The sequence below is a fragment of the Neospora caninum genome, chromosome Ib (assembly GCF_000208865.1).
Source record: "Neospora caninum Liverpool complete genome, chromosome Ib".
Lineage (NCBI taxonomy): Eukaryota > Apicomplexa > Conoidasida > Eucoccidiorida > Sarcocystidae > Neospora > Neospora caninum.
The window spans coordinates 222,484-234,996 of NC_018386.1; the positions used below are offsets into that span (position 1 = coordinate 222,484).

The 12,513-nt window shown below is 52.0% G+C and overlaps 2 protein-coding genes across 2 annotated transcripts; one reads left to right on the forward strand and one right to left on the reverse strand.

Moving 5' to 3' along the window:
* Window positions 1-286: 286 nt before the first annotated feature.
* On the reverse strand, window positions 287-1,516 carry NCLIV_002650 (uncharacterized protein; the record flags this gene model as incomplete). The annotated part of the gene is made up of 1 exon (XM_003879763.1): window positions 287-1,516. One exon carries the CDS (start codon window positions 1,514-1,516, stop codon window positions 287-289), a length of 1,230 nt encoding a protein of 409 aa, XP_003879812.1.
* Window positions 1,517-6,292: 4,776 nt separating this feature from the next.
* Window positions 6,293-10,179, forward strand: NCLIV_002660 (hypothetical protein; the record flags this gene model as incomplete). Its single annotated transcript, XM_003879764.1, has 7 exons — window positions 6,293-6,473; window positions 6,755-6,892; window positions 7,330-7,428; window positions 7,915-8,052; window positions 8,618-8,722; window positions 9,445-9,491; window positions 10,099-10,179. 7 exons carry the CDS (start codon window positions 6,293-6,295, stop codon window positions 10,177-10,179), a joined length of 789 nt encoding a protein of 262 aa, XP_003879813.1.
* Between the last annotated feature and the right edge of the window lie 2,334 nt (window positions 10,180-12,513).

Consider the following 12,513-nt stretch of genomic DNA (forward strand, 5'->3'; position numbering starts at 1 on the left):
GACGTGGCCAAAAGCGGTCTGTTGAGGCATCGCTGCTTGCTTTGCGATGAGTAGGAGCCTTTCTGCCAAAGGTCACCAGAGACGTTCTAGGCACTCTTGACAACTTTTTGCACAAAGTCTATCTTCACCTCCACAAACTGCACAGGACACACGAGTGACGCAAGGCACAGGGAAAGACATGGAACAAGGATAGGCGCAGACCGGAAGCTGACAAGAAGAATGGAAGTGTAGAGTTTTCGTTGTCTCCGGGATGGTGAACAGAAAGGCAAGAGAACTCGGTGTGTTTTCACTGGCCATTTGCCTGGCGGACGTCGTGCGAGAGCCGCTGCTGTCTCTTGAGCTGCGTTGCTCTCTTTTTCTCATGGAAGAAAGAACTTCTGTTCACAGCTTCGGCTGAAGTGATGCGGTTCGAAGGATCCGACTCGAACATCTGCCGGAGAAGACGTTGGAGAGAAGATGGCATATCTTTCCGACAGGCGTTCATGGGGAACGGGTTTTGTCTGATGTAGGCAATATTCGATTCAGAGTCTGGAATGCGTTGGAGGTCTTGGCGAGCAACGAACTGGTGGTACGACGAACGGTCGTACATGCCTTCCATGCACCAAAGCTTGTAGAGGATCACCGCCAGTCTCCACGCATCGACAGTTGGGTGAGCTTCTAGAGGCCCGACCAGGTCTTCTTTCTTCTTCGCGTCTCTCCCTTTATAGCCATGCTCGTGAACGCATACGCGCTCCTCTGGAGAAGCTGTCAAGTCATTCAACGCGAATTCTCGATCGGCGGCACAGTCCATGAACTCTCCTTGCCTCACAACACGGTTGAGATCTGACAGAAGAACCGTCCCGTCAGGTGTAAAGACGAAACTCGTCGACCGTAAATGCGTGTGCACGAGGCCGTAACTATTGAGGTTCGCAACAGCGAGAATCATCTGGCTAGTTATGGACTCGAGAACATCGAGTGGCGTAGAACTGAACCACGGCTCCGTAACTTGGTCCGAGTGCATCATGGAAGACTCCAGCGTGTCGCGGAACCCTGCCGGGTACCATAGGAAGACGTTGAAAACTTTTTCTGACAAAAGGTCGTTCCATTTCTCTTCCGATTCCCCCGAAGAAAAAGCAGCTTCCTTCCTTCCTTCGGATGTTCGCGATGCCCCTCGCCGACGTCCGGGAGGCGGGGTGCTCTCCCGGACCCCGCTGTGCCGCAGGAGTGCTCCCGGAATAAGGATGTGTTCCTCTGTGGCCAACTGTTCTGCGCGCCAAGACGGAAGGTGACGCCATATCCTCAGCTCCCATGCGAGTCGCTCTTCCACTTCTTGTTCGTAGACTCTGTCCACTTCGGCCACAAATCCTTCGAGCATCTGGTACGATGACCGACGCTCCCTACTGGAAGGTGTCTGAGGCAAGTTTGAGAGCAGGTTCTTCAACGGAATCGAGTCTGTCTCCTGTTTGACTATCGCCGAAACTTTCGTCACAAACAACCCTCGTGCTGCCGCCGTTAACTCGATTCCTTTGAGGTGCATTGTTTCCCCTGATTTATCTGTGTCGTGACTTGTAAACGCGATAGAATGCGGCGATACCCCCTGCGGGTCCTTGCTGCGTCCGGCACCAAACTCATACTTCGCAGCACGATCCGGAGCCAGAAAACGAAATGTGTTTGCCTTGGGACCAGTGGCGGAGGTGCGGAGCCCAGCGCTAAATACTGCAAAGCGCTTTTCCTTAAAGGCATTTTCATTCGCAACAACTTTTGGCCTCTCGGTTTCGGCCAGGATACGAGCAACGTCCTTCAGCTCCGCGGTGTCAATCGCAGAAGATCCTTCGTGGCCCTCGACAATTTCTTGTGCCACATGAACGGTTTTGTCTTCTACATCGACATCGCCATCCGTAATTAAACGGTCTCTCCAATACGCGACAGATTTTTCTGAGGCCGCCGCTCTCTTAGCGGTCAAACTGTCTGCATTTTGCCAATGCCTTCGTGTTGACGCACTGTTCTGTCTGACCGTGCCCCAGGAAGCGTCACCTGCGACCCTTGAGCTCGCCTTGGCGAGGCTCCATTTAGCAAAAAATGAAAAGGCCACATGGCCCCAGAGAAGGATCGAGCATAGTAAGACTGTAGAGATCCTTGGAAGCCGGAGGGACTGTTTGTCGGTTGGGAGCAAGCTCATTCTGACTCAACGAGCTCACGAGGAACCTTTGGCATAAATGCAGTGAGTTCCCTTCTCCAGTGATTTGGTGTTGGCAAGTCGCGCGTGATGGCGCACCTCAGTTTTAGTCAGTTGATGGTACGATAGATGCATTGGAAGGGGGGGAATTCGGAAGCTGTAGAGCTCCGAGTCTCTACTGCAGAAGAGCAGAAGAATACGGGAGCGACGAGGCAAACTGTGCTGAAGTGGCGGTCTTACAGATTCGCCACTAATGGAAAAAAAAAGCGTCATGTATTAAAAACGCAGTGCGATTCTGGTGCGAAGTCCATCTCGACGTGTACAGGTGTGGAAGTGCTGGACATTTCGCGGATTCTTGCAAAGTCATACAGCGCACAAAAAAGCAAACAACTGCACATTTCAATTGGTAAATGGCACTGGCAAGCCTTTGAGCATTCGCATACACTTTGAGGTTCACTCATAGAAGAAGAGATTTCTCTTGAATAACTTATGTGGGAAGCCGTCCAGCGAGACGCATAAAAGCGAAAGATTTAGCTCCTCCACAGAAGCACTCAATCATCCTAGTAATGGGTCGAGGTGAAGTCAACAAAACGGTAAGCCTCACTACTTCGGCGTATTCGATATTTTCGCTTGCCAGTGCTACCCTGTTTTGTGACAGGTAAACCGATCCGTTTTGTGCTTGCCGTCCTCGTAGCTTGCAGCTGGCCCATACAGTTTCACCTGCTACAGTCGTTACGTTGTTGGCAATGGAGAAAAGGGAGCTTGCTTCTCAGCTTTCACTACTCAGAGATAAAACGAACTGCCACATCAGTTTTTCCGTGTCCTCATGCGACCGAAGTGTTGCGGCAGCGTTCAGGAGCCATCTCCAGCAGCGCCGTACACAATCAATTACTGCGGGTTATGGCATTAGCCGGAAACTATCGAACCTATCTCTTCATTGCAAAGAATATCAAAATGGGATGTGCACAGGAGTTATTAGAATTCCCTACTACAGTGAAATCCATTGACGCACCTCGACAAATGTGTGAAAATTGATGAGGGGACCTCCGACTATACGGTCGCTCACTGACATCATGCTTTACATGTGGAATTCAAAATTCGACGACACGACTATTTGGTGTAATAACTCAATTATATTTTTCTACGTGCAAGAGACGCACGTCTTTCTCTCGGCGTGTGGCTTGCCAGGTATGGAGTGTGCTGATCCGCATTGTCAACGCTGCATGCTCACCGATTTGCAGTCAATACATAAACGACATGCAGGCAGCATGGTTTCCTGGGATCCCGTCTGGTTTCAGGCGAGAAGTTGATTTTGCGACTCCCAACGCGCTGAAGTTCAGGCTTTCTCTCATCCTTCTGCCGTCGTGAAAAGTGTTCCCATGTACCGCCGGCGTACGGTACGATGCCCGGTGACTTACCTAGAGGGCAACATCGTGAAGCGTAACAAGTGTTTTTCGTTCCCCGGGACGTAACCGAAGCCACTGAGCTACCTCTCCTAATACGGTCCACCATTTATTTAGATTCTCGGTGGTCATTACCACCATCCGCTTAAAAATCAAAGCAAGCAGTGATCTTTGTTGCACCAAGCTGACCGAAGGCACGAATCGGGAACCACCCGAGTGGAGACTGAAACGCATCTCTGAGACAAGTGACGCAAATTTCAATCTTTTTTTACAGCTACTTCTCAAATCACTAGTGGAGGCCCTGTAACAAGAGGTTTTAGTTGGCGTTCGGGCAACTAGTTTCTCTAGTCACTCATTAGCGCCTTGGTGACCAGTGGAACGTGTTGAACGATCTTCCGACTCACCGGATTTTTTTTTCTCAGATGTGTGGTGCTATTCACATGTAAATCTTCTGAACGTTCGATTTTGTTAGTCATTTTACCTAGTTTGAACGTGGGGGCTGCCTAGTCAAGGCATTGCCCATCCGAATGTATTCATCAGCTGCCAAGGTTTTGCAAATATGCAGGAGTTGTTGATCCTAGATTACTTCCACAGTCCTAGGGATGCAACAGTTTCCTCTCCGAAGACCATTGGCGTCACACTCCAGACCAGAAAAGTGTCAATGTAAATAGTGCACGAGAAAAATGCCTACGTCTATTGCGGCTGAAGTTAGACATTCCATTACTCGCCGTACTGTCTACTGGCTACTGACGCACAGCGCAACTGTGAGTAAGCGAACATATCTTCATCTGTTTGAGGCTACAATTCAGTACAATACGCACACCGTTAAATTTTATTCATGATCGGGCTTAACTTGTACTCTCTTTCAAAGGCAGTCATCCGTGTTCATTGTGGATATGCACTGAGTTGCATGTCTTCCACCGTCGGTTACACCCTTGGTCTGATAAATGGATGTCCTCTGGTAGTGGTATCGTGCGAACAGTGGTAACAAGGTGCCAATGTGATCATCATGTCGCCACCAGTTCAAAGTCCTCACGAGCAGGGTGTTTGTTGCGGGCTTTTCGTGGGCCGTTCACCAGTCCCTGGGTCCTTGACTGTCCTGAACTTCAACGGTCTGGTGGCTACGGATGCATCATTTTGATGTACCTGCTGGATGATAAAACTCGGTGATTCCATGTCGCTTAGATGGAACGTACTCTGTTACCACTTGCATCTCTTTCCATGACACTCTGTCGTCTCCCAGGAACAAACGAATATCGCCTCGCATAGAAGTCGCAGCTAGTTTTTTTCGAATATGCCGCAAGGGGAGAAGAAGACCCTGAATGGCAAGAGTGTTGATATGAAAGAGAAATCCTGTCACTTCCCTTGGTAGGGGGTATAGGGAATACAAACTTCCGCACCGCCTCTGTTCGTGTTGAGACGCGCTTCCATGCCCTCTCGGATGCCCGGTGTCTGGAAAACCAAACGCTCCTTAAAATAATTGGCTCTAAATCGCTTTCCAAAGTGGCCTGAAGAGTCAAGTTTCTGCGGTACTCCAATCAACGCCTTAATGGGTCCTTGCAAAGTCGAAGAAGAGACACGAAACCCGGGGCTGGGCGATTGACACTGTCAGGTGTGCCACAGCCGACGCGTTGGCCAGACCGTCAAGTGGTCGGGCATGCCCATGGAGGCACTTTCCTGCCGTTAGCGGGAGGGTTAGAACTTCAAAAACGACCCGGGAAGCGCTAGTTCATTCGGTGATGTGGGTTGTGCCTCTGTATTCTTTGAAGGTGACAAGCTTTTCATCGAGCTCTCTTCACTTTTTGGAGCGAGTTTTCCTCGCTGCTGGAGTGCGTAGGTCCTGGAGTCACCCGGCGATCGCTGCATGCACAATTTGCATCGCACACACCACTGGTTCGACCGATAGAGGAATCAGGGTTTTCCTGTCGTCCTTTCGCGTTTATTGATCTAAAAGGAGTCACTTTCGACTCTCTCTTTTGGATTGGCGCCTTCCTCGAATTCTTCGCGTTCGTTCCTGGAGGTATCGTTGGCATGCGTGTCGCCCAGCCGCTGACTTCTCTTTGGTACGCGCATCTGAAACCGTCCGTCAAGGTTCGGTAGTGTGCAGATCACCGTGGTGTAAGGTAGACGTTAATGCGAAGAAAGTCCTGATGGTGAACTTTCTCTGGGGAGCTCCTCTCTACCGAGCTTTTCTTTCTGGGTAGATCGTTTCCAACCGGTTCCGCAAGTCTCAGGCCGCGCACTCCCCGTGAGCGGGAAGCTGTACACCTCCCGCAACACAGTATATCTGCAGCCGGTTTCAATTTGGCAGTAACTGTCTTCATAGCGTAGTTCCTTGTTTTCAAGTAAACAAGGCGACAACCGACCAGTGTGAGCATTCACTCAACTCGCACTGGTCGCATGTCGCCGCTGCAGGTTTTGTCTTGACAGCCCTCTCCTGGTACCCGCCCAGTGGACGGTGGACGTTCGTCCAGCGCGCCCTCGTGCAACGCACCTCATAAACGTTGCAACATTCGGTTCTCTTCTGTTTTTCCTTTGTTCTGCGATTTCGACATCCCTCCAGTCTGGCGCAGGCGACGTGTGTGCGGAGGCAGAAACTGCGCAAGGACAGACGGTGTAGGAAAAGCGGCACTGAGCGCAGCATACAGGACAAAGAAACAGAGGAGCCGCGCACACATTGTTAGCTCATCTGAAGGACTCGGAACCCGGCAAGCGCCACGTGGAAAAGCGAACCATGGCGGCGACTCCAGCTGTAGGCCGCGGTGAAGGCCGGTCCTCCGCTGCTCGACAGAGAATCGACGGCGCTTCTGGCGAGAACACAAGTTTCTATGAAGAGGATTCTCGCTCGCGCTTTTCTGCTGAGCAAAGACGCGCTCGGGAGTTGCAGGTTTTCCTTTTCGTTCCGAACATAATTGGTACGGTGGGTTGTGCTCGACTGGGAGATGCCTGAGGGCCCCCAAAGTGAAGCGGGGACTCGGCTCTGCTCCCAGACGTGGCAGCTGAAACCCTCTCTGGTTTTGTCCTCCTCAAGACGTTAAGACTAGCACAGAGACATACACGCACAGGAATTTCCCTCGCCGTGTTCTTTCATTTCCCGCGGTGCATCCCCCGTGGAACATACATCGGAAAAGCGAAAGGCGCGCCAAGGCTCGATTCCTGCTGTGAGAGCTCTTGCGGTTTTTGTATTTCCTCTCAGGATACGTGCGCATCGCGCTGTTGTTCGCGGCTGCAATCGCGTGGCAGAAAGCGTCCACCTGTCTCTTCTTCTTCTGTTACCTCACGTCGCAGTGCCTTGACGCCGTCGACGGGGAGGCTGCGCGTCGTCTCGGGCAGGGTGAGTGTGTCTCGAGAGTCTTCTCTCCAGGCAGTGTGGGATTGCAGTCTACGGGGGGGGGGTCAGTCCTCTCCACGCAGAGACAAGTGAACTGCGCCTGCAGCTCCTACCAGAGTCGCATACGCGGGAATTGCGGTAACTCTTGCAGAACGAGAAAGACGGTAGCCCGCAACCGGGGACGGCCAGCCTCTCGGCGGTGTTAGTTTTCTGCGTGTCCTGTCGACATCAGTAGACGCAAGTTTGTAGGGCGAGTCCATAGCTCCAGAAAGCACCTTTTCGCTTGACTCACTTTCACCGTTGCGTCATCCCGCTGAGTGACGGAGCCGGCAAGCTCCCGGGCGAGTCTGGGCCAGCTGGCGGCACAAGTGCCGGTACACCCGAAACGGAGGAGTGAAAGTGGGGTTTTTTACGCACTTGCTTTCTGCGGTGTTCTGCAGTTTCCGTTGTCGGAGCGTGCCTAGATCAAGTCGTCGATCGCCTTTCGACGTGTCTATTGTACATCCTCAACGCCTCTGTCTACCCTGACTTCGCCTCAGGTGAGCAGCACAGACGAGCAGTGTTTAGCCGCCAGCGAAGACACGATGTCTCCGACACCTTATTTGGAGAATTCTTATTTCAAAATAGTTTATTACAATATTTAACTGTAAATAATTTTTAAATATGAATCTTTCCCTTCTCCCCACGTCTACCTTCACCCTGCACGCGTGTGCCTGCCTCTGTGGGCAGTCCATTGCTTTTAGATCCTCCTGTGAAATGGGGATTTGTGCTGTTCCACGCGGTGCCGTACTCTCCCGGTATGGTGTATTTACGCCGGCTCTGCCTATTATGTGCCTCGAGACGCTTTCCACAAAAACCTGAGAAGTCCCAAAAACCCGTAGTTAATCTCTCACAGGTTGCTGGCCCTGATCCCTGTGCCGTCTGGGTTGTTTTCCGGTGGTGCACGATCGACCCGCTCAACTCTCCGTGGCACGTGTCTGTCCAGTGGCCTTTCGTCTCTCGGTCTCCTCCTTTACGCTGTGCAGCTTTCTTCCTCGCACTGTTTCTAGACGTGGGAGGCCACTGGGTCCACTTCTTCGCCTCGGCCGTCGTGGGCGCCAAGTCCCACAAAACCATGGACCCCGAAGTGAATCCAGTTCTCGCCGTCTACTACCGCTCTCGTCGTAGGCCTTTCTTCTTCTGCCGGTCTCGCGAATGGGACGTCTCTGCTATTGCGTTGCCTCCCAGTGTGAAGCCTCCTGGCCTCGCACGTAGCCGATCGAGCGTTCAACGTTCTGCTGCAGAACCGCAGAAACGGTCCACTTGGCGACAAGAGGGGGACTTCCCATCTGCCTGTCCGCTCTCATGCGCAGTCTTCTGGAGTTTTTCATGCCTGTGCGTCTTCGAGCATCTGTGGACGCGCACGTACCCAAGGTGTCGATGATGGTGCAGATGGCAGAGGCTTGGTACGAAACTGCCGTCTCGGATTTTGCCTCTCCCAAAGTCCGATAGGCCGTTGTGAACGTCTCTTCCCTCCCCCTGCTCCTTTCTAGCCCTCGCGTTTCCATTTCTGCTGCTCGCATTCTCCTTCCATTTACTCTCTCTCTCTGCATGTTGAGAGCTCGAAGCGCAAACGTACGCGTAGGCATGCAGATGTGGATACCGGGCCTCGCTGCTGTCCGCTGGAGCTTTCTTTTCCGCCAAGTGTTTTCAATACAGACATTTTCGTGATTGTGTGTGTTTCCGCAGCGGTCATGTTTTCGGCCATCCTCGGCTTTGAGGGGTTCTTCATGTGTCTCCTCCTTCTCTCTGCGCCGCTTGTCCAGTCCTCCTTTTCCTCGCTACATTGGATACGTGAGCGGAACGGCAGCTGCTCACACTGAGTAGCGGAGAACCTTCGGTTTTGCTTATCTTCTCTCCGATCTCTGCGCGTTTCCCTTCAATGTTTCCCCTTGTAGTCGCTCAGCCAGGTCGACGCGAACCTGTGTCTCTCTCTTGTTCAAGACGTTGCCCGCGTGCTGAATGTGCTCGTATACGTCCTTTAGAGTAGAAACGTGCATGCAGGCAGCCTCTCGTGGCGCAATGTACTTGTACGGATCTGTGCACGTCGTTTTCAAGGTATCTCCAGACCGAGCTCGGGGACACAGGCGACACAGGGAACTGTGCTGTACATGTGCATTCATACGTGCACCTGTGCATACACGTAAACATATATATATATACCTCCCCAAAGTCGTATGTACTCCTGTTTAGGTGTCCGTGTCGTGTATCGGTCGTGTGCAGTGTTCTGAGGAGTCAGTGCAGACGACGTAGGCTCGGTCGACGCGTACCTGTCTGTCAACGGGTTCTCCTTCCTTCCCCAGTTGCCTTCTTTTGGGGAGGAAAACCCACTGTAGCGACGTTGAGCGTGAAAGCATTCGGACCCGCGTGTGGCGGTGGAAATCCGTTCGGAAGACAGGTTGATCGACTGCCGTTTTCGTTGGAGGTGTGAATTCAGGAAACGAGGGACAGATGTCTCAATTTTCTTTCGTCAGCCCTCGCCGTTGTTTTCCCCTGTGTCTTGCCCGTGTTTTCAGTTCTTGTTATCGTCTACGCGACGTCACCCCTGATGCTCTTCAAGACGGTAAGCCGGGATTTTGGCGGGAACAGCCAGTCGCGCATGCGGCTGACGAACACAAGCAGCGGAGTGGACCTACGAGGGCAGACGAAAGAAGAGATTAAGAGTCGGCGGTTTCTTGGGAATTTGAAAGCAAATCACAGGCAGAGGAGAGAGACGCAACGGCTGCACGCAGCAGAGAGTGACGGCCTATGCGTTTCGATGCGCGTAAAACACATAAAGGTGCTAGAGAGTGTCCACGCGCAGATTCACCAGTAAACAGCGGAAGTGGGACGTGCGCAGGCTACAGAGCTCCAGTACGGATTGGGGGAACGAATATGCGGATTAGCCACATGGTGCAAGCAGTGTCTTCGTCGCGATCGCTTTCACGTCTTTTATGCCTCAAGCAAGCAGGAAATACAAGCTGGAATGGGGAAGACAGTAGCAAGTCGCCTCGTCTAGGAAAAGGTTGGCGCGTCTGTTTGTTTCCTCTTTCTGTCCCTCCGCATGTCCCTGTCTCTTTCCTGAGGCTTTTGTCTCTGACGCTCGCCTCGTCTGTATCGCTCCCCTTTCCTTCCACCGCTTTTCTCGCCTTTATCTCTCTGCTCTTTGGTTTCCCTTTTGACCACAACAGCTGACAAATCTCCTTCAGGGACTGTACGGGGCGAGACGGTTGGTTGCGTGCGACATTTTTGCTGCGGCCTCGTCGTCCTAGCGTCTCTTTACATCCTAAGAGAAAAAGCAGGAACCTTCGCGGCTAGGCAAGAGTGCCTATGATCGGTCTCTTAGCAAAGATACACCAAGAGGAAGCGCAGCCTCGAGTTCGGCGCTTCATCCGTATCTCTTCTCTGCGTCACCGCTTTTGCCTCGGCGTGTGTGGCAGCGTAAAACTGCATCCGCCAGCTTGCACAGGGCATACGCTCTAATGCCACGGGTCGGTGTCCTCGTTTCGCTAAAGAAAGAGCAAGGCAGAAGACGGGTGTCTAAATATGCGGAATGACCTCCTCCCAAAATGGCTGCTTGTGTTGGAACCCTGATGTGCCGAAGCGATGAAGATCGCGGAAACAGTCAGGGTGTGTGTTTGAGTGGCAAAGGCTGTGGGCTTTTCAAAATTTTACAGCAGTCTGCACTGCTATGACTCGGTGCTGAAGTATGCCACTGTGGTGGTCGTGACGTCAGATTTCCCGGATTTCCTTTGAACGGGCTGCCAGAGTTAGAGAGACACATGTCCCTCTGCGTGTAGCGCATGCATGCGCAAGAGGTGGCGGGGACGCAGGAATGCTGCTTGGCACTCACCTGGCGCCACCTTCGACTGCAGAGAGTTGACTGTTGAGCGCGCTCGGACGCGATCGACAGACACGTCTCTGCATACGTGCATGTGTCTTTCCTTTTCATGTGCATAAACACCGTCTCTACGTAGCGGTGAGTAAAGCGACAACGACTTTGGTACATGCATGAACAACTACTTTACAATCTGGGGCCTTGATGCCCGTCGTATAAAATCCACGATAACTTCTGTATGTGCTCATGCTCGTGCGTATATCTCTACGTACAAGTAGGGTTAGGGCCCGGCTACTAACCGTAAGGCCGACACTGCGGCCAAGCGGCGGCAAAGGGGCGTGCGGGAATCGTTGTCACAAGAACTTACGCGGTCACCGGATGAAGTCTTGCTTGTCAGTGAGAACGGTAGAAAAGACAAGAGCGATCGGCAGCAGAAAAGCTCCATAGGTAGCAATGAGCACAGCCTCTCTTGGTCAAAAACGGAACCGACTTGTCTCTGATGGTTGCGTAGCGCAGTGCGTGGAGACAAAGTACAGTCCACCTGTGCATATAAGTTGATACTCGGTTACCTTTTTTAGACGCGGCCTTCCCGGCTAAACCGAGTGTCTGCTGGCAAATCACGTGGCTCAGTAGAACCCAGCTGCCTCTGTGATACCCTTTGACCCGAGGTGTACGTTCATGCAGAGAACCTTCATATATATACTTATATATATGTATTGAGCTGGTATTTTATATATACATATATGTAAATATAGGTTTGGGTTGATTTCGAACCTAGCCGTTTGATTTCTTCGTAGCCACCAAGCCATCTTTACCTTCTTTCGCAGCTGTAGAGGAAGGCTCTCTTTTTGTTTTCCGACAGGAAAAGGCAGACGCAATTTTACCTTCGGTTCAGTCTTCGCCTCTATTTGTTCGTTTTAACCCTCCCTACCCTCAACTGAAGACCCTTCTTCCACGAGCGAGCGGGTACAGTGCGGACTTCCTTTCTAGGGCGCGTAGACTCTCTTGGAACTTCTCCCGGTCAACCCGTGGAAGTGTCTGTATCCATGTCTGAAAAGACGGGAAAATGGCAAGATCGCGAGACCGGGCGAGAAAAAGGAGGTAGACGTAGCCGGATATTCACGGCCAGGTGGTTCGCGGTCGTGGCGCCGCACGAACACTCAACTTTTCCATGAAATTCCCGCGCATAGTCACATCACTTGACTACTCAAGACAACTGCAGGTGTTGGTGATTCCATAGCGCCCCATGATGTCGGGGTTATTCCAATCCTTATGGATATGTGGTGCCTTGTTCTTGACGATGATTTCGTCCGTTGCATGATGCCGCTGTTTCTCGCCGACGCCAGGGGATGGTCGGCAGGTACACCTGAAGACCAGGATTAGTATTTTAGCGGAGAAGCCGCCTCGCTACAAAATGGCAGCAAGCTCACTGGTCCCGAAACGGAAAAAACGAATGGGAAACTGAGTCTCGCGCTCGGAATGCAAGTCTTTTTGTCGCAAGGATGAAAAGCGCTTGCATCACGAGCCTTGGGCTTCTCGCCTTGACAGCGAAGAGCACGTGTGGGACGAGACAGGGAGTCAAGTTTTTCGCAGGTGTCTCTCGAGGTCTGGTTTTGATCCTGGAGATCCGAGCCGACCGCTCTAACACAGGATCTCTCATTTCCTGCGTTCTTCTGCATTCAACAGCTTCCACTGAATTCAAAGATTTGAGTGTGTGCACGTCGAGACTGGGAAAGTCGCAAAGCGGCAAGTGAAAAGGATGGCTTTT